At 44.7% G+C, this 27,995-nt stretch overlaps 1 protein-coding gene across 3 annotated transcripts; it reads right to left on the bottom strand.

Annotated features, from left to right (window-relative positions):
* LOC8080301 (DExH-box ATP-dependent RNA helicase DExH7, chloroplastic) lies at positions 355-27,919 on the bottom strand. 3 transcript variants are annotated; one of them, XM_021463039.1, is made up of 35 exons: positions 27,454-27,919; positions 27,241-27,349; positions 26,411-26,610; positions 24,971-25,070; positions 24,435-24,808; positions 24,101-24,319; positions 23,746-23,857; positions 23,448-23,657; positions 22,922-22,986; positions 22,690-22,812; positions 21,461-21,547; positions 21,056-21,156; positions 20,775-20,832; positions 20,506-20,571; positions 20,322-20,404; positions 20,027-20,210; positions 17,517-17,675; positions 17,332-17,433; positions 17,095-17,247; positions 16,923-17,027; positions 15,795-15,935; positions 15,050-15,139; positions 14,778-14,834; positions 14,559-14,642; positions 12,716-12,814; positions 12,496-12,633; positions 12,127-12,197; positions 11,372-11,441; positions 10,406-10,504; positions 3,502-3,714; positions 2,885-2,977; positions 2,195-2,317; positions 1,882-1,969; positions 1,325-1,425; positions 355-708 (listed from the first exon to the last, which is right to left on the bottom strand). In XM_021463039.1, the coding sequence occupies exons 1-33, from the start codon at positions 27,766-27,768 to the stop codon at positions 1,895-1,897; spliced, it is 4,278 nt and encodes a 1,425-aa protein (XP_021318714.1). In that variant the 5' UTR covers positions 27,769-27,919; the 3' UTR covers positions 355-708; positions 1,325-1,425; positions 1,882-1,894. The 3 variants fall into 3 exon arrangements, with proteins under 3 accessions (XP_021318714.1, XP_021318711.1, XP_021318712.1); XM_021463036.1 differs by having other exon boundaries at positions 22,922-22,989; XM_021463037.1 differs by lacking the exons at positions 355-708; positions 1,325-1,425 and having other exon boundaries at positions 1,877-1,969; positions 22,922-22,989.

Raw genomic sequence — 27,995 nt, forward strand, 5'->3', positions numbered from 1 at the left:
AATCAAACACCCCTAAATATCAGGAATCCTAATACAATTCTCATCATCACTAACTGTCATCTAGGCCTTCCCCAACGTTGCTTTTTTACTTGTAGCCTCAAATGCCATGTAGGATTGGATAAAAAAAAGTTGATGCTCTGCACTTGTCATAGTAGCTTGCAGAAGCTATAAATGCTTAGGGAGAGAGAAGGTGGTCTATGCTAAAAAAGAAGAGGGAGAGGAAATAAAGGTGAGGCGTGATGGAAGGAAATACAAATGCTTAGGAAGAGAGAAGGTGGTCCATGTTAAAAAAGAAGAGAGAGAAAATAAAGGTGAGGCATGATGAAACGAAAAAAGTTTTTTTGCAAACCACTAGAACCACTAATAGTATTTGCTATAGTTTCATATATGTATATATGGTTTTTCAATTTTCATTTTTCTGTTCAAAGTTTCAGATGGAAAATTGACGGCAATTCAGGCTTTTGAGTTTTATCTGCTCTGTATTTTGATACATGCAAGCTCAAGCTCCAAATTTGGGGCCAGGGTATTACACAATTACTAGATTGACGCAAACTTCTTCCATATAAAAACAAGCAACGCATCAATATATAGCAAACCTCCATTTCCGCTTTGCAGTTTCCACATTAGCAGTCAGCCACATTGTGCAATAAGAATGCTGTGCAGACTGTGGAACGTGCACAACGGCGAGAACCGATATTGATCCAAGGCCTACACAGAATGACAGGACAGAAAATATCAAAATGGGCAAGTTCTAAAATCATCTGTTGATGCAACTGAATAGCATCATCATGTCCTAAAAAAGGCCAGCATCTGGATATTAAGCTGTAAATTAGAAACAAGAACGGTAGCTAATCTAAAAAAAACAGTAGCTGAAAAGCATATCTTCAGACTTACATACTAGACACCATGTTTTATACCATTATTTGACATCTGAAACTCAGAACACTATTTTAAAAAAAAAACAATAGAAACACTGTTAAAGTGGCTCTAGTCTCTCAACAACGGGTGGCTGTGTGTCCTGTCTTTGGTGGCACCATTACCCAATATAACAAATAAAATGGACAAGATGCCAACCCATAATTTCTCATATGTTTTTGAATCTTGCACGAAGAAATCATAGGATCATATGGATGCTTTTACAAAATATTGACCCTCATTGGCCAGTTAAAATTATCAGATCATAAATGAAGTTACCAAGCAGATGCTACCAATAATTATTATTATTTAATTAGTGAGATATGCAGAATGATTCAAGCAGACAATCATACAACTTTCCCTACCAAAGAAAGCTATGAAGCTGCCAACGCAAGCACATTAATTGTACCTGGTAGTATGCAACTTAAATCTGGGTCCTTAATGTTCTCCCGAAGTCCTTCGGTTGATTCTGCTACATTTCCACCTTTGTCTACAATATAATTCAATGACCTAGTGTAGAATAACAGAAATTAGGCATTGAAACTATACTGGAAATTGGGAAAATAACAACATATAATCAGTTGAACTGTTAAGCATGCTACGGCCCTATTTGGATCCAAGGAGATAATAGTTAGTTGCTAATAATTAGCTCCTTGGATCCAAACAGGTCTAGCTAATAGTTTAGCTAATTGTTAGTTGAATACCAAACTAACAACTATTTCACTAGTTGAACAAAACTAGCTAATAGCAGCTAGTATTAGTTGTGGGCTATTAGCTAGCTAATTATTATCAGCTAATGGATCCAAACAGGGCCCACATATGATGAATCAAAATGTTAATAGTGGGAATTGCTAGATTGCTGATTATTCCATCTGACGATCCAACTTTGCCGCTCCAAGTTCATTCATTTCTCAAAGTGAAGTATAGCTGCAAAAATAAATAAATAAATAATATCAATAGGATTACCATGAATTCATGCTTATCGAGCCTTGTCTTCTTCTAACAATAAATGAATGATGGACCTGACCACTTCATTGTCAACAAAAGTTGCCATCTGAAATAAGACAATCAGATAAGGTAATTAGAAAAGGGGAGTTGCAGCACAGATCTTCAGTGATGTCAAGGAGGTTTTGTACAAAGAAAGCTATACATTTCTATGATACAGTGAACAGAAATTAAGCAACTGCATGCAGAGATGGGCAAGAGACGCTGCAGCTGCATGCATTTCCATTACATCAGATGGCCATTGCATGTTCAACAACAGAAAAATACACCGTACCTCTGGTTTTCTTGTCAGTTCTTTTAGAACAGCATCAAGAGTTATCCGAAGTTGCTTGAATAAAACAGCAGTCTGTGCAGCAGCAGACAGCCTCAACCATCCATCTATAACAACCACTCCTGTCTGGAGCAAAGACAATCAGTTCCCTTATCAAAATTCAGATATCATATATATTATATGAACATATGAGCTTTCCAAGTGCCCCTCTAAATAAGAAAAAAAAGTACTTATCTGATCCACATAGACCTGGAGTCAAAACAAAATATGTAAAGTATACCCTCTTCTTAATGCAGTCCTGATTTTTCATATATACTTTTCAGTTTTCACATAGATGATAGATAATACAGTTTCTGACTTTTTCTTTACTCGAGCGCGCAGGACAGTTGCGTGTCATTTAATTGAGTATCATATGTGCAACACTATGCACACAAACTCAAACACACCACACGACACACTACAAAAGTAAAATAGAACAATTGCACCACACTATGACAGACCACATATGCAAACAGGAGGCCTTAGAAAAAAGGCTCACACTGAAGGGTTCCACCACCCTCTACTGTCACCAGAAAAGTCACATGGACAAACTCTTGTCCAAAAGAATCAGAAAATTAAGATCCTGTCAACTCAAGTGCCTCCTAAAAAGATGAAAGGTCCAGTAGTCTAGTTTTTTTATGAGAGGCAAAGTACCTGATGTTGGATTACCATGGAACCACCAAACAAAAGAAGTGAGTATGGGGAAACGACGCTAGTATCACGTAAGAACACCTTGGTTGTCTCAACCTGAAAATAAGGAACAGAGATAGAAGAATAACTAATGTGTTAACATCAGAGATTGACAATTTGAATTCATCTTGCCACCTTTGGTGTGGTGACCACAATCCTATATACTACAATAGGAAGTATATATCCATATGGATTGCCCAGTACTTCAATAATCAATAAGCAAATAAATATGGACATGCAAATTTCCTCTGGATCAAGTATACAATCTTATGCATAATCTGGAAGGGAAGGTAACATCTAGATTATTTTCCATTGATAACATCTGGCACAAAATCCATACAAACAGAAGACATCAAATGCATAACAAACTTCTCTAATAAACAATTGATAATTGGAGCCCTCGAATACCTATACCCATTTATCAGAAGCATGTGCACCTCAAATGACGACAGGGGTAAAGAAACACAGAACAAAGGAGGAGGAGGAGGAGGGGGGGGGGGGGGGGGGGGTTGCACAAAGATACTCCTCACTTATGAATAATAATCACCTTGTGGGGACAAAAGAAAAAGACAGGCATATACCTTTTCGAGAAACACCAAAAATGGATATTGAACAGCTTTCAAGCTGTGATTAACAGATGATGGATGTATATGGACTTCTCGCCTTCCATCGTACCATCTAGGACGGTCCTTACTGAACAGAACATCAGATGGCTTTCTTCCACCTAGAGCTCCAGGATCAACACCCTCTAGAGATGCTGCGACATTTGGGTATAGACCTGCACACATAACCGACTGCACAACACAAATGGCTTGTAAGAAATTTCTGTACAATTTGCTGACACCATATCCATCTATACAAAGTGAAAAAAAAAATAGAACTGTGGTATGCATAATGGTGGCATGTTATAACTTTGTTATAGACACCAGCATTGGTCTCACTATCCCAGCATCTATGGATTAGAGATAAGCCATCTACCATCATTAGCCTGTTTAGTTTCTTGATTATTAAGATAGCAAATTGGTTAGGTGGTTAGCTAAGGTTGAATTTGTTAATGGGTCTGATGGTGTATCCTGTATTAGGAAGAATTATGAAGGAAAACCTCTTTTCTACTCAGACGTGGGCTGAGGCCCCACGACGATCTCTCACCCTCAACCCTAACAAAATCCACATCACTTTTGAACAAGCAACAATACTCCCGGTCCCTGAAAGCTTCAATTCCTAGAATCCGTGTCAATCAATTTTTTTAAAGTTTGACCAACTTTATAGAAAAGAGCATCAATATCTATGACATAAAATAAGTATTTTATGAAAAAAATATTCTACGATAAATCTAATGGCACTAATTTGATAATATAAATCTTAGCGTTTTTTTTTCTAGAAATTAGGTCAAAATTTAAAAAGTTTGACTTAAGACAACTCTAGAAATTAAAGCTTCCAGAGAGGGAGTTGTTAGAGTATAGGCCCATGAGGCTAGGCCCATGAGACCCATGTGTATGACACTATATTCCTAACCCTCTAGGGTTAGCCCAGTTATGGAAAAATAGAAGTTTAGCATGGTATCAGCTTAGGGTTTCCTTCCCACCCAGTCCCTGCCCACCCCAGCCGCCGCCCACCTCTGGCCGGCGCGCCGCCGGCGGCCATGGCCGGCCGGCCTCCTCCTCCTCCTCCACCTCCTCCTCCTCCCTTCTACTTCAATCACTTCCCTCCTCTCCCAACCTCCTCCTGGGCGCAAATCGCGGGTCACCCGTCGCCCAGGCCCGTTTCCGGCGGCTCTGCTGCCCTGGCCGCCGGCGCGGCTGCTGCTCTAGCGGCGCGCGCGGGGCTGGCGGGGGCGGGAGCTCCGGAGCTCGCGGGGCGCGCAGAGAACGCGGCGCACGCGGCGGGGGCGGACGCTACGGAGGCCGCGGCGCGCGCAGAGGCCGCGGCCCGTGCGCAGGCTGCCGCGCGCGGGGCGGATGCGGCCGCGGGAGCTGCGGACCGCGCCGATCCGGCGGCCGTGGATGCAGAGGCCGTCGCAGCCGCGCCTGCCCAGGTCGCCGGTCTTCATGGCCACCTCACGGACCCCCTGGGCTTGTCAGACGCCACGACAACAGCCGCCTACGCCCGGGGAGCAGCCGCTGCCATTGCTGCTGGCCTTGGCATGCCCCTGGACGGGACTGCTCTGCCCGGAACGCTGCTCACAACTGCGGGCGCCCTGTCCAGGGGGCTGACCGCTGGCACGAGCGCGGCTGCAGGTGCGGGAGGCGCGCCAACCTTCCCTCCCTTCCCTGCACCACCTCCGCCTCCAGTGATCCATCGTCCGGACTCCACCCTACTCGCCGCTCTCGTCACTGCTCGCGCTGCGGCTGCGGAAGGACGGGAACGCGTGCGGGCGGCCGCACTCGCTTGGGAGCGCGAGCGCGACGCGGCCGACGCCTTGGCCCGCCAGATCACCGAGGCCGAGCAGTTCCTTGGCCTTCCGACCCCACCTGACGTCGGGACCACGTCCTCGGGATCGGCTGCGGTCGTCTGGCACGATCCGGCCGACCCCCACGTGGTGCAGCTCCACTACCAGGCTGGGGGTGTGGGGGTGTCCAGAACATCCGCCTCCTCGTCCCGGTCGTCCTCGAGCCCGAGTCGCCCTCCTACGCTCGCTGGAGGGACTTGGTCCTCCCCACCCTCCGCCGCTACGCCCTCGACGACCACGTCCTCCTCGACACCGCGGGGGCGGTCCCGACCCCCTCGTGGCTACGCCTCGACAGCATCGTCCTCTCATGGATTCTGGGGACGATCTCCCTGGACCTCCACGACCTCGTCCGCAACACCCCGAGCGCTCGCGGGGCCTGGCTGGCGCTCGAGGGCCAGTTCCTGGGCAACGCCGAAGCACGGGCTCTGCGGCTCGACGCGAGCTTCCGGACCTTCGTCCAGGGCGACCTCTCCGTCAGCGAGTACTGCCGCCAGATGAAGGGCATGGCGGACTCTCTCGGCGACCTCGGCTGGCCCGTGGAGGACCGCATCTTGGTCCTCAACGTTCTCCGCGGGCTCAGTGACCGCTACTCCTACCTCCGGACGTGGATCACCCGGCAGCGGCCCTTCCCCACCTTCCTACAGGTCCGTGACGACCTTGTCATGGAGGAGCTCACTCAGGGTCTGCAGCCTGGGTCCACCTCCGCCTCGGGGTCCTCGTCCTCCTCGACTGCTCTCGCTGCCACTCCTCCGCCCCGTCCTACCCCGTCACCACAGTCGTCACTCCTTGGTCCTCTTCCCCCTGGGCCAAGCGGGGGTGGGGGAGGCCGTGGCGGCCGCCGACGCCGTGGCGGGGGACGTGGAGGAGGTCGCGGGGGCAGCACGACGCCGCCGGGCCCACGAGGTGCACCCTGGCCATCCTTCCACAACCCATGGTCAGGGCGCATCTCCATGTGGCCGTTCCAGGCTCCCGGTGGAGAGCCTCGCCCGCCGGCGGCCATGCTCGCTGGTGCTTCCCCGGGGTTTCCCTCTGTGACCCCGTGGACGGCACCCACCAGGCCTGCCGGCTGGGACCAGGCGGCTTTGGCACACTCTTTCAGCACCATGGCCCTGACTCCTCCAGTTGGGCCGGAGTGGGTCGCCGACTCTGGGGCTACTTACCACACCACTCCTAACCCCGGTATACTTTCTTCTGTTCACCCTCCTTCTCCTTCTCTCCCTTCGTCCATTATGGTCGCTAATGGGTCTTGTCTTCCTGTCACCTCTGTGGGTGCCGCCGGCCCCCATGGCTCCTTTTGTCTTCCTGATGTTCTTGTTGCTCCTTCTATGGTTCACAACCTTCTTTCAATTCGTCGTTTTACAGCTAACAATTCTTGTTCTGTGGAGTTTGACTCTTCTGGTCTTACTGTGAAGGATTTGGTTTCCCGGCGTCCACTGCTCCGATGTGACAGCACGGGGCCCCTTTACACTCTTCGTTTTCCGGCTTCTGCCTCGCCTCCTTCGCCAGTTTTGTCAGCTGCCTTCACCACCACTACCTCCACTACTTGGCACCGGCGTCTCGGCCATCCTGGACGTGATGCTTTGATGCAGCTTAGTCGTAGTTCCGATATTCGATGTACTCGGGCTCACGATGAGCATTTGTGTCATGCGTGCCAACTGGGCCGTCATGTTCGTCTTCCTTTTTCTAGTTCTTCTTCTCATGCGGCCCGCATTTTTGACCTTGTACATTGTGACTTATGGACCTCTGTTGTCATCAGTATTTTTGGATACAAGTACTATCTTGTGGTGGTGGATGATTATTCTCATTATTCCTGGACCTTTCCTTTACGTGCAAAGTCTGATGCTTTTCCCGCGCTTGTCCACTTTTTCGCTTGGGTGTCCACACAGTTCGGCCTCACTGTCAAGGCTGTCCAGTGTGACAATGGTCGGGAGTTCGACAACTCCACCTCCCGCGCCTTCTTTCTCTCTCACGGTGTCCAGTTGCGCATGTCTTGCCCGTATACCTCCTCTCAAAACGGCAAGGCTGAGCGCATGATTCGCACCACCAACGACACCCTGCGCACTCCCCTGCTTCAGGCCTCTCTTCCTGCTCGCTTCTGGGCCGAGAGCTTGCACACCTCCACTTATCTCCTTAACCGCCTTCCTTCCGCTGCTTGTCCAGCACCCACTCCACACCACGCTCTCTTTGGTACCCCTCCTCGCTATGATCACCTTCGAGTCTTTGGGTGTGCGTGTTACCCGAACACCACAGCCACCGCTCCTCACAAGCTGGCTCCCCGTTCGACTCTCTGTGTCTTCCTTGGGTACTCCCCGGATCACAAGGGGTACCGATACTACGACCTTACCTCTCGTCGAGTCCTCATATCTCGCCATGTGGTGTTCGATGAGTCGATCTTTCCCTTTTCCACCACTACCACTCCTGCTTCTACCTCGGAGCTTGACCTCTCCTATGTGTTTCCTACTGACCCGGTGGTCGAGCCACCTTTGACGGTGTTTCCTGCAGGTACTGCTACGTCGCCTGTCGCCCGTGACACCTCGGGGCCTCTACCCTGCCCGGGTCCCGAGGGGTCACCTTCCGGCCCGGCCCCTGCGCCTGACGCGGGTCCCGGGTCGGCACCTTCGACACCGGCCCCACCGGCACGCTTCGCCCAGCCGGTGCGTGTCTACCAGCGACGTGCACCCGACGTGGGTCCCGGGTCGGCGTCTCCGACTCCAGCCCCACCGGCACGTTTCGCCCAGCCGGTGCGTGTCTACCAGCGACGTGCCCGGCTGGCGCCGCTGCCTCCGGCGGCGCCGGTGGCCCCCTCCTCGCCAGGGTCACCTGCGCCACCAGCGACGTCTTCCCCGTCGGCGACACCGACCCCACCGCCAAGACACCCAGCTTCTCGGGCCGCGACGCCGGTGTACCACCCTCCGCTCCTTCACCGACACCCGCGTCATGTTCACCCGATGGTGACGTGACACGCGGCTAGGACCCTGCAGCCCTGGGCTCTTGCGGCGATGCCCGGGGACTCGCAGGTCTCACCGGTACCCTCTTCCGTCCGCGAGGCCTTGCTGGACCCTCATTGGCGCCGAGCGATGGAAGAGGAGTACGCGGCCCTCCTCGCCAACCAGACTTGGGATCTCGTCCCTCGTCCCCCAGGCTCCAACATCGTCACCGGCAAGTGGATCTGGACCCACAAGCGCCGGGCTGACGGGACCCTTGAGCGGTACAAGGCTCGCTGGGTTCTCCGGGGCTTCACTCAGCGGCCTGGTGTCGACTACGACGAGACCTTCAGCCCGGTGGTCAAGCCGGCCACCGTCCGCACGGTGCTTTCGCTTGCTCTCACGCGCGGGTGGCCCATGCATCAGCTGGACGTCAAGAATGCCTTCCTACATGGCGTTCTGACTGAGACAGTCTACTGCAGTCAGCCGGCGGGGTTTGTTGACTCTTCTCGTCCCAACATGGTGTGTCGGCTCAACAAGTCTCTCTACGGCCTCAAGCAGGCCCCCCGGGCGTGGAACCATCGGTTTGCTACTTTTCTACAGACTCTGGGGTTTGTGGAGGCCAAGTCAGATACATCTCTGTTCATCTCTCACCATGGGACTGAGACTGCATATCTGCTGCTCTATGTTGATGACATTGTCCTCACAGCCTCCAGTGAGTCACTTCTTCGGCGGATCATCGCCTCTATTCAGCAGGAGTTCGCTATGAAGGATCTGGGTGCACTACATCACTTCCTCGGGGTCACTGTTGAGCCTCACCCTGCTGGATTACTCCTTCACCAGCGGCAGTACACTCTTGATATCCTGGAGAGAGCTGGGATGACTGACTGCAAGCCCTGCTCCACTCCAGTTGACACACAGGGCAAGATCTCGGAGGCTGAGGGTACACCTGTTACAGATCCTACTGCATATCGGAGTCTTGCCGGGGCACTTCAGTACCTCACCTTCACCCGCCCGGATATCACCTATGCAGTTCAGCAGATCTGTCTTCATATGCATGATCCTCGGGAGCCACACCTCACCGCTCTCAAGCGGATCCTACGCTACCTCCGCGGCACCGTCGACTTCGGTCTCCTCCTTCACCGACGGTCGCCCTCCACCGAGCTCGTCGTCTACACTGACGCCGACTGGGCCGGGTGTCCGGACACCCGCCGCTCCACCTCCGGCTACGCCGTCTTCTTAGGCGGCAACCTGGTGTCTTGGTCGTCCAAGCGCCAGCTAGTCGTCTCCCGCTCCAGTGCCGAGGCGGAGTACCGCGTTGTCGCCAACGGCGTGGCTGAGGCTTCGTGGCTCCGTCAGCTCCTCGCCGACCTCCACAGTCCTCTCTCCCGGAGCGCACTGGTCTACTGCGACAACGTCAGTGCGGTGTACCTCTCCACCAACCCGGTCCAACACCAGAGGACCAAGCACGTGGAGATCGACCTACACTTCGTCCGGGACCGGGTCGCTGTCGGCGATGTTCGGGTCCTGCACGTCCCGACCACCTCCCAGTTCGCCGACATCTTCACCAAGGGTCTCCCGTCCTCGACCTTCACCGAGTTCCGCACCAGCCTCAACATCACCAGTGGCTAGTTGTGTCTGTGGGGGGGCTCGTGTGTTGTACTTCTTTTCTTTCGTGTCCAGTCTGTAAACTCCGCTGCGACGGTAGTTCAGACTGCGGGGGGGTGTTAGAGTATAGGCCCATGAGGCTAGGCCCATGAGGCCCATGTGTATGACACTATATTCCTAACCCTCTAGGGTTAGCCCAGTTATGGAAAAACAGAAGTTTAGCAGGAGTAAAAGATAATTCTACCATCATGGTTACATGGCTAAATATACTTTTGGTACATATCCAAAAGTAGCGAAAGGGTAAAATATTCCAGGCTCATTCAAACCAAAAACAAGAACTAAAGTCATCCCATAAATTTATTCCTATCTAATGTAAGTGAGCTTTAAATTTGCAATACAACTGCATTCATTTGTAAGTTCTGGTACACTGGACCTTATCACTATTTGCAAAATAAATATGAAAATGTATAGTCAGTAAAAAGGGCTAGCAAATGCTAGTGTTACCTTAATAACTGAGGTGCAGCGAGCATATGTATTGAATGGAAGAGACATATTAGAAAACCAGCTCTCGAGATTATTTTTCCTACTCCCCTCCTTAGGCCTCTGGAAATAAGAAACCATTTCTCACTTGAAGATTGAATTTGATGTGTTTCCATTCAGATTAAGAAAAAGTATTTGCAAAAATAGTTACAAAGAGGTAATATGATATATCAATAGAACTAAACTAGCTTAGCACGTCATTGGCTACAAACCTGCCAGTTTCTTTTAATAAGTTACAGTCCCTAAGGTAGTGTAGAGATGGGAGATATATCCTTCCATAATTGGTGGGAAAGAGTGAGCAATGCTGCTAGTGAAATAACAAGGAAAGGAATTAACTCTCTCATAATCTTGGGGGCATGGATTTTATGGACACATCGGAACAATTGTGTTTTTGATGGAGCAGCTCCAAGTGTTACAGGTGCACTTGCTGTAGCTGAAGATGAAAGAAGGTCGTGGTCTTTGGCGGGGGCTCGGGGACTTTCCCTCTTGGCTGCCTTCGCTTCGGGTGGCTAGCGCCCTATGTGTGTGTGAGTGTTTTGGTCGGTTTCAGTTTTTTCTGTCACAGGCGCTTTGTCAACAGCATTGTAGTGTGTAGTGTGTGTGTGTTTTTTGGGTGTGTTTGTATGGGTTCTTGTCCCATTTTTATCTTCTTAATATAATGATGCGCAGCTCTCCTGCGTTTTCGAGAAAAAAAAAAGATTGAACTTAATATCTATAAGTGATTCATGATAAATTAGTGAATCAGTACGCAGATTGTAATCTTCTAAAAGTTTGTTTGTTATGTTTTCTGTCTGAGGAGAGGATGCTCTTAACCCATCCCAACAAAAGACACAAATGACCTAAGTGACACACCTTTCAATCAATAAGGGGCCTAAGAGGTAGTTTACAGGTTTAGGGGCTTCTAGGTCAATTCTCTTAAAATAGACATACCAGACTATCTTTAGGAAGATCTATAAGTCCAATGTCTGCTAACAATGTACCAAACTGAAGACGCATGTCCCTGTAAAGAAAAATTAACCTGATTAAATACTTGTAATGTATAAAATATAAATATATCATATGAGAATTTGTTACTTCTACATTTTTTTATGGAAAACTTTAACATATTTTCAAAACTAATGGTGGCCAGAAGTAGCCGCTGAATCGACTTCATTTTGCAATACGACTATACGAGAGATCTGCGTGTAAGGATAACATACAAGAAAGAAAATCTACCAATTGCTTCCACAGAATCAGTACCAACTAGCTACTAAAAATGATATTCCCATAATTAATGCAATGGAACTGCAACTTTCCCAACCAATAATTGGGTTTCCTACAAGCTTTGAAAACAAAAAACCACACATGATCTCTCAGGAGCATACTTATGATTTATGAACCTATGCTTATCAACACAATGGTCCACATACCAGCTAAATTGCAGGTTATGTACCATAACCATGTAAGGCATGCATAAAGTGCAAACATATAATGATATTAAAAAACAGTCAGATGGATTTCAATAAAAAAGATGTAGTTAAATAATATCCCAAAACCCAAAAAAAATGCAGGATCCAATATCTAATGACAACAGATATTTTAAAAGAAGTTCCTGAGCACATTCATATATCTTCTGAGGAATATAGAAAATAAAAATCATTCTTCATATATATAAAAAAATTGATTTAACTTCTGAGGAAATGTACCTGATCATGTGCATCACAGTATTATTCAAGTAGAATGAATGGCAAAACTGACGAGCAGATTTAGCACCATTCTGAAATTCAAAAACCAGCTTATTAGAATCCTGTCAGCAGCAGTTTCATAATATAATCTACCTACTACACAAATCATGTATAAGAAAAAATTCGTATGAAGCAATATAATGCTAGATACACACCAAAAGCTACTCCCTCAATTTCAAATTATAAGTCATTTTGACTTTTTTGGTACATCGAATTTTCTATGTAGCCAATTCAATGTACCAAAAAAATCAAATCGACTTATAATTTGGAACGAGGGAGTACACAATAATAGAAAAGGTGTATTATAACAAAAAAAAAGTAGTTTATGACCTGTAGCAGTATCCGGGACCATTTGTCGTACGCAATTACCATTAGCAGGTGATCTGATTGTTTATTATCTGTTACAGAAGTAGATCCATCAAGGTTCTCATTCAATAATGTGGCTTTTGCTTTCTCCACATTTTGCTTCTGTAGTGTAAATAAAAAGTTCATGAAATGTCAGCGCACATCTTTGTTGCATAAATTGTTCATCATTGAAGTCACATAATACCTCATCTTTTGGTGAGAGAAATGGAGATTTATAACTCAGAAAAGCAGCAACAGACAGAACTGGTGATAAACAACCGAAGATAGCACCATAAAGCATCATCTGCAACCGCATATGAAAAATGAATCAGAATATCAGTATGCAAAAAAGAACAGATCCATAAAGAATTATAAATACAGAAGAAATTGCATGAAGCAGAAATAGTTAACTACATCTAAGTTTTAAGAAACCTGAAGTTGTCGCAGACTACATACAAAAGTGCCCATATATGGTGTGTGTGTGTGTTTTGGGGGGGGGGGGGGGGGGGGGGAGGGGGAGGGGCAGGGAATAAGGGTGTTGCCTACAGAAATCAAAGTGAAATTGAACTGTCAAAAAACCCGATCCCGATAAGTAACTTTTCTTGACTAAGGCCAAATTCAGGCAAGGATCTACTGGTAAATAAGCAGGCCATGAGCCTAAACCAAAGCACAGTCTTGAGTTTAAGCAGTTTACTTGTGTTCAAACTGAGCTCAAGTTTATGGTATCATATGCAATTCATAACTGTGAAATATGCATGTGTTTTAATGTTAGCAAGCTCACTTCAGACAAGCTCAAACTCTGAACATGAGCTTACTCAAGCTGCCTCAAGCTTTGGCTCTTTGACAGCCTACTGTGAATTCTAGTACAAAAGGCAATGCACAGGAAGGAGGGGGGGGGGGGGGGAGTTAATATGCACAGAGCATTCAAGAGATGCGTCGTGTGACAGAATCAGGTAGTTCCACCGAAATTTCAAATTGCCCATTTTCCTTGAAACTATTTCCAGGAGTAGAGCCAGAGGATTTTATCAACAGATTAATGTAGTGAAGAGTCTGCAGACAGCCGTTCACAGCAGGCCGCAGGTGGGAGTCCACACTGGCGGCAGCCCACACGACCAGGAAAAAGGAAGGGAGGGAAAAAAAAAGACAAAAAAGGAATTGCTCGCTGGCCGATGGTGATGGCAGACAGGTGAGGATCGATCCTAACCCTAGAGCTTTGGTACCATGTTACGAATAGCAACACAGCTGTATTGCAATGCCCAAAGCCAAAGGGACACATACGAAGAGATGAAGAGCAGAAAGTGCAGATAGCACCCTACACTAATGTCTAAATACATGCACAATATATACATCTAACACAGATTACCAGATTTCTCACCCTTCCCAGATGACGAGATTCTTTGAATGGTGGATACAGATCATTTCTTCCTTCCCCCAAGGACTTCAAGCATGGCTGATTATCCTTGGTGCTTGGATTAGGAAATGTTGTAACGGTTGTGTGTTTAATGGAGCTGTTCCCAACATACAGTTTGTGTTTAGGATTAGGAATATCCTCGAGGAGGTTGTTATGGCAAGTGGGCTAGTCCTGGCCCCGATTTGTTCAGATTTGTTAGCAGATAGATTTGTTACTTTCCTTAGACAAGATTTATTAGCATGTTTGTTAGGTACCTAGCCTATAAAGGCAGCCATGAGGCATATGTTGGGCAAGCAGAAATAGATCTAAGAAGCAGCTCAGAGCCTCCGTAGGGAGGGCGAGTTAGCCGATCTATCTGCTGTTCTTGTAAACCATTCCCCAATCAATCTACTACAACAGGTTCAGCTTTGGTGCATTGCAGGCGCCAAGGGGCTAGCCTGATTAGAGGTAGCAGCCAGGTAGAACATTGGATTCGATGTCATCAGATTGTGTTCTTTGAAGAAACAGGCACGATTGTAACTCCCTAATACATGCAGCTGTGCACGAGGTTTGCCATGTGTTTTTGGGTGTGTTGTACTTGCAGCTATCCTGCATATTCAAGAAATAAAAGGGTGAGTAAACTATATTTTAGACGCACCTTTCCAATCAAAACATCAACAGGCAGTTTTGCCAGATGATACCCAAGAGGTGACAACTCTTCATGTCCTTCAAATGCTCCGACCTAGACAAACAATAGCAGCATAGCCATAAAGCTTGCTTGAGACCAGAGAACTGCTGAAAGAAAAGCCAAGATTGCCATGCATATTTATGCTTCTGACAATGCATACATGTATAATAAACAGAAAGAGAACACAACCTTGTATAACAAGTCAACTGCAGAGGAAATAGCTTCTTCATTAGGGGGCTCTACTGCCTGGAGCAAAACAAGATAATATGTGATAACAAGGAATGACATGTATAATAGCAGAACTAACATAAATATAACTACTACTAAGTACCTCGCAAAACTCTACAAAAAGGTGCACATGAACTCAACCTTTTCTTCCAAAAGTTACAGAGAAACTTGCGAATATTGCATAGAATGTGATGGCATCAAAAGTAAATGGTGAAAAGCAGAGGGAAATGTACCTTTAGCAGGAAGGATTTGATGTCACCAAGATGAAGTGATTTTATTTGCAAGCACAGCTCAGTCAAAGGCATCCGTAGCATCTCAGGTACCTTCAAACATGTAGAGTACTAGAGTTAATATAAATTCCCAAAGACTATATATGCTATTTAGGAAAATCTTGATAACCTTGGCCAATGATATTAACTACTCCCTCCGTCCTAAATTATGAGTCATTCCAACTTTCTTGGAGAGTCAAAGCATCTCAAGTTTGACCAAATTTATATAATAAAATAATAACATTTACGATACCAAATAAGTATCATTAGATTCTTCATTAATTATATTTTCATACCTATTTGATGTCATAAATCTTTATAATTCTCTTTATAATTTTGGTCAAACTTGAGATGTTTTGACTCTCCAAAAAAGTTGGAATGACTTAAAATTTGGAATGGAGGGAGTACTTTATTTGCGTCATAGAAAAGCATATTTTCATATCTTACAAATTACTACTATAACCATATGCAGAGAATGTGGGTTTGCAAATTGCAGATTGGTATAACTGCCCTAAAAGATATTGATTGATATATTGGAGATGGATTAGCAGGGTGAGATAGCAAACAAGGAAACAGAAAAGCTTAAAAATAACCATATAATGAATACTGAAAAGGTCAAGGTACCATGAAAGATAACTGGCATATATGAGTGGCAGAATAAGGGAACATCAGGAAAATATATATATATATAATCAACGCCAGCGGTAACCTGAAATGGCCGCATGATGTTTTCGAACCGATGCCTTGTATATAAACAGAAACATAAACCAGGCTTCACACGACCAGCCCTACCCCGCCTCTGTTTTGCATTTGCACGAGAAATCCAATCTTCAACTATGCTTGACATTTTCTGCAAAGATAAAATAAAGCAACCAATAACAGAATGTACTTTATATTATATCTAAAATCAATGCGCATTATTGCAACTTCTAAGATTATATTGTTTCATAACTTACATGTCCACAGATGCATAAGGAAGTAACAAGAGCTCATGCACAAAAACTAGAACTGTCAAACTACGTAACAACCATATTGAGCGCCATGTGCATTTTACTTTGGGGCTCTTGGGATAATGAATATAAAAGTCCAAGTGTGCAACCAAAACATGAGCTGAACACAATGTAGTATGCATGGTAGAAGACTAACTATGAATTCCACTATTAGACTATTAGTGTCAAGGCATCAAGCACTAGCCCTTGTGTTCATTTACAACTTCTTTTCTATAGTGGCTTATGTTGTTTTCATGGAAGTGTAATACAAGAAGCAAAATCTATTGGTTACAGCTCCAGAAGAACAAGTAGAAAATCAAAGTCTGGAAGTGCAAGCATCACTGAATAAAATGGATGCTAAACAGATGGTTTAGGGACCTGAGGAGAATTTTGGAGTGTTAGATTAGACTTAGACCAGCTAGTGCTGTGTCTTTATTTACTCTAATATATCAGCCAGAGTCACCGGGAACATTAAACGGCGTCGCGTTCCTGGTCCCAGGAACAATTTTGTCCCTGCCTCATAAAAACATTTCTCAAGTAACATGGAACTTGGCAACATAGGAATTGGGATCACCTTGTATTTTTTTTTCATACAAGCTACTGAAGGACTCACCCAAAATTCTTTAATATGATAATATATAACCCGTAAAACATTGTTTCAGCAAACAATGTTAACCACAGTGTTATCATGGACAAATTTGCCACGTGCCTCAGTAAATCTGAATTGCACCAGTCAAATGAACCATAAAAAACTTCTAAAATATAGAAATCCTTAGAAAAAGATTATGCAAATTGTAAATCCTATATTTCCCCCCCAAAATTATAGGTAAAAATAAGAGAAAACTGACCTTGCGTGGATTATAACGGTTCTCCTTGTGCTTTCCAGTATCAACTACATATATTACATCATCAATTGTAATGCTGGTCTCTGCTATGTCTGTGGCAATAATAACCTGCAACACAACATGAAGTAAGATGCAGTAGGTGTCAGCCAGTGAGGACAGGAGTGGGCATAATCACCTTGCGGAAGTTATCTGGTGGAGACTGGAACACTTTCCTTTGATCAGAGGGTCCAAGTAGTGAATGTAAAGGAAGGATCCAATCAGATGATGCCCCTCCAAATCTAACTGAAGCAGATAATCTATCAATCAACAAGTCAATCTCTGCAACTCCCTGTAGCAGCATCAATGGAAGAAAAGAACTAAGATATATATTAGCGAACAAAGCACTAAGCTGAAGTGGTGCTCATAAACTTACAGGAAGAAAAACAAGAATAGCACCCGGAGGACAGTTCTCATCAATATAGCATATCAAGTCTTCCAATAGATCAAAATCGATCACATCTTCATTCAAGTGTTTCTATGTTAACAACAGAAGATTCAGTCAGAACAAAAACATTATTAGAGAGGACGGATGTGGTATGGATCAAACAATGAACTCACTAGATTTTGGTTGGTTCTCTCATTATATGACTTGTAGTAATCAGAAATATAATGAGGGTTAATATAGCCTTCGGAAAGCATTGACTCATCGCCCCATGAAGATAAGACAAGGTTCTTTTTTCCTCGACGGTTATTCACTGAGCTGCTAGCATGCTTCCACTGGAGCAGAGTCAAATAGATTAAAGGTAAGTATAGTATTAATGATCAGAGACACAATAAATGCCTGTTGGCACAGCTCAGCTCCAAGATTTTTTTTGAAGCTACATCCCTAGCTCCAGAAATTCTTGGGGCTGGAGCTGTGGGCACACAGAATGTATTTGGTTGAACCATTTAGTTATTACTTTGGATGAAAAACATGTGACTAAACCACTTTGGAGGAAATCCCTTCTCTCTTGCCGGCCGTGGGCAGAGCCCCGCGGCTGGCATTTCCCAGCGCCCAAAACCCTAGCCTCCTCTCTCGCTCTCACAGCCAGGTACTGTAGCGCGGGTACTGTTCACGCCTTCAGCCGCCGCTCCCTCAACCCTAGCAGCCACATAACATCTGGTATCGGAGATCTCAGGTTCGATTCGATGTGGAGTTGTGGACCTCGCTGCCGCTGACCACGGGGGCATCCTCATCCGCCGGTTCCATCATGTCGAATGCAGAATTGACGGCGGCGGTTCTCGACCTCGGCAAGATGGTGGCCGGGATTCAGTCCTACCTCGTCAGTTTGGGCATGCAGCCGACGGCCCCGGTTTCCATCCATCAGCCATGGATGTCGCCCTCTCCTTTGCCGATCTCGTCATATGCTATGGCATCAACGACGGGGCTGGTGTACACGATGGCGAGCACCCCGACGGTAACGACGACGGTCGCTCCAATGCCCACCACTGGCGCTGTTGTTGTTCCTGGTGTGCCAAGCCTCCAGCACTCATTCACCGATGGGATCATCTATAGGGGCGCCGGCGTCCAACAGATCCAAGATGAGGGCGAGAAGTCACAACAAATTGAGCAGCCGACGGACAAGCTGCTTAGCTGCCCGGTGTCAGCGGTTGTGCGGCTGCAGGCTGCTGCGCGCGGTCTCCTGGCACGTCGGCGGGTGCGGGAGATGCACGATCTGCAGCTGATTCAAGCCGACACCCCTTCACATCTCCTCCATGTTGCACTTCGCCGCGTGGATGAGTTCAATCCCGTCCGCTGCGCCAGGGATCTTCTGCATTCGGTTCCTCCCATGGGTAGCGGGCAAGTTGTTTTCTCCGCGGGCGGCGAACTCAACCTCTGCGTCGGTGGCGGTTTGGAAGGCGCCCCCCTCCCTGTCTATCTTGTCATTGGCGGGAGCGCTTTGCCTAGCGTCGCTGTTTTTCGTCGCCGGCCGCCACGAGGGCGCCTCCGCTGGTCGTTGTTGCGGCCAATTCTTCATGGTCGTCCATGTGCTTCCCTTTTGTCTAGATGGCACCCATGGGATCCAGGTGGCCACACACGTACATGCTCATCACGCGGAGGGTGCCCGACGTATCTTCAGGAGTCATAAATAAAGATTTGCATTCCATTTCAGGTTAGAATAATAAAATAAGCCGAAATGTAAAAGGCTTGTTTTTTAGATGTTACGTTTGTGTCTTGCAGAGTCATTGTTAGTGTCGTCGTTAAGTTGCAGCTCGAGGACGAGCTGCATGTCCAGGTGGGGTGTAGTGTTAGAAGAGTCAAGGACCTATTGGGCCTTAGCCCATTAGGGTTAATTAGTCGCTTGCTTAGGGGTCAAGTAAGTCTTGCTTGTAAGTCAAGTAAACCTCTCTATATAAAGAGAGGAGATGTATCAATCTAATCAAGCAAGAGATTAGAAGGAAATCCCTTCTCTCTTGCCGGCCGTGGGCAGAGCCCCGCGGCTGGCGTTTCCCAGAGCCCAAAACCCTAGCCTCCTCTCTCGCTCTCACAGCCAGGTACTGTAGCGCGGGTACTGTTCACGCCATCAGCCGCCGCTCTTTCGATCCCAATCCATCTCTCTTGATCCCCAGCAGACACATAACTATAACTTTATTGGAAAAGAAGTTGCAGGACCAACAAGATTTTCTTTCGATCCCAATCCATCTCCCTTGATCCCCAGCAGCCACATAACAACTATAACTTTATTGGAAAAGAAGTTGCAGGACCAACAAGATTTTTCATACTTTTGTAATAGAAGTATAGAACACAGAGGAAGACCAAAAGAACAAACCTATATCTACAAATAGAATGAGCAATAAGGACATATACACGATTTAGCTATCCAAATGAAAGTGAAACAGTAATAAGCACAGGGCTCCAACTAATGAAGAATGTGTAATCTGTAATCTATCTATTGTGAGTTGTCCTGCGTATTTGAGAAAAAGAATTGGGAGTATGAAACCTTTTCCCCATGCTGTGCGAAATATGCTCCTGATGCAAGAGAATCCAATGCAAGACAGAGCACATGGTTCCAACTAATTAAGAATATGGAATCTATCTACTGTGAGCTGTCCTGCATATTTGAGAAAAAGAATTGGGAGTATGAAACCTTTTCCCCATGCTGTGCGAAGTATGCCCCTGATGCAGGAGAATCCAATGCAAGACAGTACTCCATTTTCTCATAAACATCCTCAAGGAAGTGAGTTGACACTGGATGTGTTCTTCCTTCAACACTAATCACAGGGCATTCTCCAAAATATCGTGCAAATAGGCTTGAATCAACCGTTGCAGACCTAATTAATGATTATAAACAGAATTGGAATAAAAACAAGATTAGAAGGGCAAAACAGTAAGAAAGTGAATGCAAAATTTATATAAGTAGTAAAATAAGGGAAGAATTTTACATGAGAATCACTTTCAACTTCCTTCCTTGTTGATTGGAGCGTTTCTCGACAAGATTCTTAAGAACAATAAGCAGGAAGTCACTCTGAACAGAGAAATAAAGATCATTCAAGTACCTTATCCAGTATAGGAACATATTAGACGAATTTTGTAACATGAAAATGGATAAAACAGATGAATACATACCAAAATTGTACGTTCATGTACTTCATCTACAACAACATGAGTAACATCACTTAAGTCTCTGTTTCCCTGAAACATATAGCATGGATAACAAATCATATTTTAGCAATTATTAAGGCATGATCCGAAATTGGATCCCTTCTTTTCATTAGCTGAAAGGCAGCTTCACTTTAACTATATCAGATCAATGAAAAAATGATATCACCTTTATATGTGATTTAAAAACTGCATCAAATGTTAGCAACTATTATGCATATGAAGGCACTACTTACAGACAGTTTTCTGAGAAGGATACCAGTAGTACAGAACAAAAGCTTTGTCCTCTCATTCCTAAAACAATAGAAAACATTAGGCATGGGTAAACCTCTACTGTGGTATATATATACACATATGTTAGATGTAAACCTAAGGAAAAGAGGTACAAACAACAACGAAAATCGAGGTGGGGGGGGTACCACTCAAGAGTTTCCATCCAAGAGAAAATATCAGAGATATTATATAAAAAATTAGAACTTATGCTTATAAAGCCTGTGCATATGAGAAAGAAACAGACCGTGCACTGTCAAGACGAACTTGATATCCGACCAGTGAATCATTCGATCCAGGTGATGATTCACACCTTTCATCAGATACTCTTTCGGCCACAGAAATAGCCTATACATACGTAGACCAATCCAAGTTATATTTGACTATATCTGTTTGATCAAATAAAGGTATTGGGTGGTTTGTGATCAAGTAAACAGTAAAGTTGGAAGCTTTAGCAGATATAGAAAGAGCGGTCACCACAGCAAATGGTCTTCTGATAATGCAATATTTCAAAAGTTGCAATTTGAGATTCAATATATAGCATTGCAAGTGATTTCATTAATAAGGCATGCAACTTTTGCATAATACCATTATTAATTTTATGATGATGATCTCCTGGAAGAAAAGATAAAGAACTGCACTGTGATCATACCGCTATCCGCCGGGGCTGTGTGCAAACTATATTGCAAGAACCTCCAAGTTCAGATTCAATCATGTCATCCAAAATAAACTGTGGCACCTGAAAAGATGAGAACAGAGACAATAATGCATATATCACAAAACAAAAATAAAATCCGTTTGATTCAAACATGGAGATTAACAATGATAGTAGTTGATTAGCAGTGTTAAGTGTTAACTCTACTGTTCCCAAAAAAATAGCGCCAGCCACTGCTAACGGCTTAAGGCCGGATACCAGCCTTACTGGTTCAGTTTATGTTTATCCTAACTTTGACACAGAAGATTCACTAGCCTGGTGGGGACAATGTGCACTTGCCAAGCAGAGGCTAAAGGTTGAGCTCCCTCCAGCTTCTGATTGCAAATTAACCATTTGAAGTGGGGCCTGCAGGGCTGCATGTGTGCTGTGCTTTGGAAGAAATATTGAATAGCTATGTGAGAACCGAACCCACGACCAGAACCTTGCCCAGGACAGACAAGAGAGTAATTGCTCTGGTAGCTAATGCATCATGTTGTCATCTCTGACTTCTGGATTAGAGACTTGCAAAATTCAAATGAAACCATTTTTTTTCTTTTTGCCAGTTTATACAGCTACCAAGTCCCAAAGGTAACTGAAGGTACCAACCCTGTTTGTTAACACAACCCCAAAGGTAAAAAATGGTTTAAATGGCATGTCCATATCAGACCTCATGAGTATAAAACTTTGTGCTGGATGTGTAAACAATATATATTCATGCTTATTACAACAAGCTTGTTCAACATATCAGGTATAATTGCTTTTGACGGAAAAGTATCAATTTTAACAAATAAGTGGAACTTCAGAGAAAGATATCCAAGACACTGCTAGTTTGAGAGAGGACGTCACTCTTAGACGTAAAACAGGCAATGGCAAGGAATGAAATGGCAATGAACAAAAATACTGGGACTGCATGACTGCACATGCCATAATCATGTACCCCTCCTTATGATTCAGCAATAATTTGAAACAAATAATTGTTCCAAAGGAGACACACAAGACTGAAACAAATTGCCTATATAATGTACTCATCTACAACAGAGATATATGGTTTTATGATATGATGCACAACATGCCTTCCACTCGGAATAGTCATTTTGTAATGACAATTGACATTGAAGAAGGAAACCATTGCCACGGAGCATAACAAATAGTGGGGAAGAACTCAAATAAAATGGTATCACAGGTACCTGAGTTGTTTTCCCACATCCAGTTTCTCCACTAACAACAACTACATCGTTCTCTTTCAGCAACTGTAGGAAGTGTTGCTTCTGTCTAGCTATTGGTAGAGAAGCTCTTGCTTCCAGCATTTTCTAAATTCAAGGTGAAAACAAAAAATCATTAGTAACAGTACAAAAGAAGCAGCGTTTAATTCTAAACCAAAAAAAAAATACTGCTATTAGATTGCAAATCCATTCTTACCAAGTAATTTGGTAGCTTCCTTTTATCTTCCAACTGCTTTTTCAAAATTGCGCTCTCTGCATGATCTGCTGATTTCAATCCAATTGTGGAAGAAAAACAAATCACATTTTAATTGTTAGCAGATAGAAAAACCAAACTACAAAAATGACAGGCAGCTTTATTCATTTGACCATTTCAATTAGAAGAGGGAATATGAGAAACTGTAGGAATATGATAGGAAATCAAAGCTTATAAAATAGAAGACACGGATTTAGATAGACAAATTCACGATTCCATATGATTCATCCTGAAAAGTGGCAAGGAAACAGATTCCGTATGATAGCAACCTTATTGATGCCCACTGCCCACAAAGTGCAAGGAAATGAAGAACTGAAGAAATAAATGCAATTGTTCAATTTGCTACATAGAAGCAATGTCTGTCATGAATGACAACCTAGCATGTCTTGGAAGGGGAAAACGATAATCATCCATAAGCAAGATTGCTTGTGACATTATTCTCAAATACGAAAATGATCTGAAAGCTTACCCATAGAACTCTTCATGCTAGTCTGTCTCTTCTCATTCAAAGATTTGCTGCCTTCAGTATTGCCAGAATCCATAGATATGCCATCAGCAGAAGAATTTTCTATTTCAGATGAAGGAATTGTATCTGCATCTATATTCAATAACATATCTACAAAGCCAGATCTTCGGCTATCCTCAGTATCCAGCACCCTTGATGTAGACGACAATTCACCTGTTTTATGGAAACATGCATTTTGTTGCTCAGACCATTTATGATGCTCAAGCCATCACATAAGAAAACCTAAACCAATAGTTCCAACCTTCTTGCCATCTTAAAATAAGTGATGAGTATGGTTCAGTAAGCAGTTGACGTAGTGGAAGGTCAGCAAAGAATTGATATAGAGCAAAAGCTGCAACTCGACTTTGTGCTTCCTGTTCATAAATTCAGTTTAATAATGGTAATTTAGATAAGAAGAATAAGATAATATTCTATTGTGGTTTGTTATGAACTGATATCTCAGTGTATTCGTTCGAGAGAAAAACTATCTCAGTGTATCATGTACGTATAATGATAATTATTATCATGGAGAGAAGTGCCATACCAGAATAATAATTAGCTGACCTAAAGTATTTGTAAGAAGAGTTATCATACAAAGTAACAGAAAAGGTTGTAACCTGAACAGATCCATATTCTTCATCTAGTTCAGGTAGCTGGATTTTTGTCAAGCCTCCAGCCTTCCAACTCTTACCACGGCCAGTAGCTCCACGCAACACATTAACAGAATATACAAATTTACCATCTCTCTCAGATATTTTATTATACTTTGGAGCTTCCCAACCAAGTTTTTGACAGAACTTTTGTAGAACAGCTTTCGGCATTTTACCAGAATCTCCCTGTAGTTGAGCAAAAGAAAAGAACAGTTAGAAAATAGTGCATAGCAGAAGCACAAATCAAACATGAAACATGTCTCGTTAATATGAAGAAAAGGTAAAAAAAAAACACTTGGACCTTCTTCCATATATCATCTATGTTTCCAAGAAGATGGCCATAACCATCAAGTGATAATTTCTCTATTTGTTGCTGTTTCAAGATTTCTGGAGCCACTGCCTCCCAAGCAGATGAGTCTTCAAAGAACATGTTATCAAGCTCAACCACCTCTTCGTCTACCTCGTTCGTACAAGTTTTATCGATATCCTTAGGAATTGCCTTTTTCAGATCAGATCCTTCATCAATGTTGCCTAGACTCTCAGATCTTTTCTCACTTGCCTCTAAATCATTTTGAACACCCTCGACATTTGCAGTTTCAGAATTTGAAGATACAGAATTGGAAGAATGGCTTATCTGTTCCTTTGAGCTTCCATGCTTGGAATTCTTTTTTGCAGCTGTAAAGTGTGGGAGGGAATCATAAGATAGATCAGTGTTAACTATCAACATTCAACAATGTAAACTTCCAAAGACTTGTCAGGGTCATGTAACTAAAAATTAGTAGACAACATATGTCATTGTTACAGCATGAATGCCAATAATACAATAAGCAAAGTTACCCTTGCTCTTCCGCCTACTTGGCTTTGCTTCGACAACTTCAAAACTTTGTAAGCAGTGATCTTCCCATGTAGAGGAATCATTGGAATTTGCATCGTCCTCCTAACAACAGTGATATCCAAAAGAAAAAGGGATAACAGTTAACAGAAAGACTTGATAGAGGGAGAAAGAAAGTGGTAGAGGAATCATTTAATTGATTGTCAAATTGTATGCATAGAATATTCCGATGTTGGGTATATGCAATGCCAGTATCAGCCGTATATTTATAATATATTGCTATAATGCCTCAGATACATTGATACCATTCTAAGTGAATGGTGTCATGTTTTTCATAATTGTCCCATTCATGTGTAGAAAAACATTTAGATTAACCACAAGAAAATAGCATTAGTAGATGTGTCATCACAAGGACTTACATTCTATTACTAGAGGCTGTTTGGTTTGCGGTCGAACCCCGCTACGCCACAGCGGTGGCGAGCCACAGATTCTGACACAGCTGTTTGATTGGGTCAGCAGTTTAGGCTGTGTGGCGCTCAAAAAGTTCACCGCAGCAGCGGCGCGCCACGCCCAGCCGCAGTTTAGGCGTGGCTAGCAGCGGCTCACATCCAAACACACCCTTAGGCCTTGTTTGGATGTAGTCGGATTCGCATCAATCCACATGTGTTGGGATGGGTTGGAGTGGAACTTGAACTAAATTCCACCATAATCCACTCCAACACATGTGGATTGAGGTGAATCCGACAACATCCAAACAAGGCCTTAATGTTTACTGGTATGGATGCTTTCTAAGCAGGGTATTACCTCGTTCTACAAAAACCTACACATTTGAGACCATGTAAACATCTAAAACTGCAGTGAGGATAGTTAACAGATTGAAACAAAAGATAAACCATGAGTGAAAGAGATAAGAAAAGACCTAAATTGTTGTGAAACATAGTTCTCAGTGAACAATAGTTACCAGCTTGTATAACCATATCGTGTGTTTTTCCCAACCAGTACAAAACATTGTGTTACTTAGATTAGCACACCAAATCAATTATCTTTCTTCTAAACTGTAAGTTGCACAAGTTCATGATGTGGAGGCTCTTAGGGGGTGTTTGGGACTGCTCCACAAACTCCACTGTGGAGCAGCTCCACAAAAAACTGGAGTTTGTGGAGCACCTCTTTAGGTGCTCTCACAACTCCACCTTTTTTTCTCGAACAGAGTGCGTAAAGCTGAAACTGTTTGGCTAAAAAACGTGGAGTGGAGCAGTCCCAAACACCCCCCTTAGTATCCATGGGAAGTTCAGTACAACCTGAGAGAAGTATAAAACAGAACGATAAAATTGCAAACTAAGCAAGCAGACAAAAAACATAAGATTAACAAAATCCAACGGCTGTTCAAAGAGTACTAAGAAATGACTCAATTCAAGCGATAAATTTACTTGTTCATTCATCTATACCTCCTCTTGCTGTTCCATGTATTGACGAATCCATGCAGCTTGCGATGATCGCCCATCATCCAGTGACACATTCTCATCTTTCCGCCCACCGATTCTAACTTCCAACCCCTCAGTGCTCACCTTCACCTCCTCAGGTTCACGACTCTGTGGCACCCAGTTGTCCTTGGCTGTGGACAGTACTTTAACAGAGCCTTCAGCTCCTACAACACATACAAACAATGTAATCATGACATGATTCTAGCATGAAAGGGCAACACCTAATTAATCAATCAGTGCTTCTATGAGTGGAAAAGAAGAGACACATTCAACACTTCAACATTTGTACGATATTGGAAAAGAAGAGACAAACCAGCGAGTCCATGGACCATCAAGCATATTGGCCCAAATAACATCTGAAGATGAAGCTTAAGGTATAGTCATATAGACTACATAATGGAGCCACACCAAGGAAAGGAGCATCGAACAGAACATAAATATAGAAGACAAACAGAGGAAGGAAGCAAATCTTCCTCCTCCCTATTGAGGTCCTATTCCTCTTATTATCCTGTGATTGCTCACATGGTTCAGGTTGATGTCACCAGTGGCCACAGGTGTGACAGCCACTTCATCATATCATAGATAAAAAAAAGTAAATTGCAGAATGCAGGCAAATGATCAATGATGTAAAATCTGTTCTATGTACACATGTAGGAGAAAAGTTACACATCGCAAATTCATGCCAAATAGCACCCTAGTAGACTGATGAGAACACAAGCACACGCACAGAGAATGTGTGTACACATGTTGAACCATTCATCGCCTATAAACCTTAAACCCTTGAAATTTCAAACCTGCGAGCGACGTGGTACTGGTGCCAGCGCTGGAGAACTTGAGGGGGAGCTCATCGCCAGGCAGATTAAAGCATAGCCAGTCCAACGCCGATTCAAACGTCGCCGAATCCTACCTCAGGAAAAAAAAAAGACAAAAAAAGCAAAATCATCAGCTCACAGCCAATACGAACATGTCACATCGTCGCCGTGACTTGAACGCTCGAGGATACGCACAGGTATCGCGGAGAGCGCCTGCTCGATTTGCGCGGAGGAGAATCCCTCGAGAGCGAGCTTATCGTACACGCCACGCAGCCGCCGCGCCTTCTGCTCCCTCGACTCGCCACGGGCTTCCGGACCGTCGGCAGGTGCCGGGGAGGGGGTGGATGCTGCGGAGGAGTTAAGGAGGAGGCGGCGGAGGCGGCGCTCGTTCTCCGACGAGATCTGGAGGCGCGGCGCGGCGGTGGCTGCGGATGAGGAGGACGAGGAGGCGGAGGAGGACTTGGGCTTCTGCTTCTGCTTCGAGGCCGGCTGCTTCTTCTTCGGCGCCATTTGGCCACAGCCGTGCGGAGTGTGGGCGATCGTCTCCGGCGACGGCGGGCTTTCGGAATTCCGCAACTGCGGGCGGGGAACTGCTGGGTTTTTGGGTATTGGGGGTACGGAAACGGTGACGATTGACGAGCAGACAGTTCCCGTTCTGGTTGCTGAATGCTGATATACGTTGGGACCCACGTGTAAAGCCCTCTCTCACTACATTTCAGAAATCAGGAGTCATGGTT

The sequence above is a fragment of the Sorghum bicolor genome, chromosome 6 (assembly GCF_000003195.3).
Source record: "Sorghum bicolor cultivar BTx623 chromosome 6, Sorghum_bicolor_NCBIv3, whole genome shotgun sequence".
Taxonomy (NCBI): Eukaryota; Viridiplantae; Streptophyta; class Magnoliopsida; order Poales; family Poaceae; genus Sorghum; species Sorghum bicolor.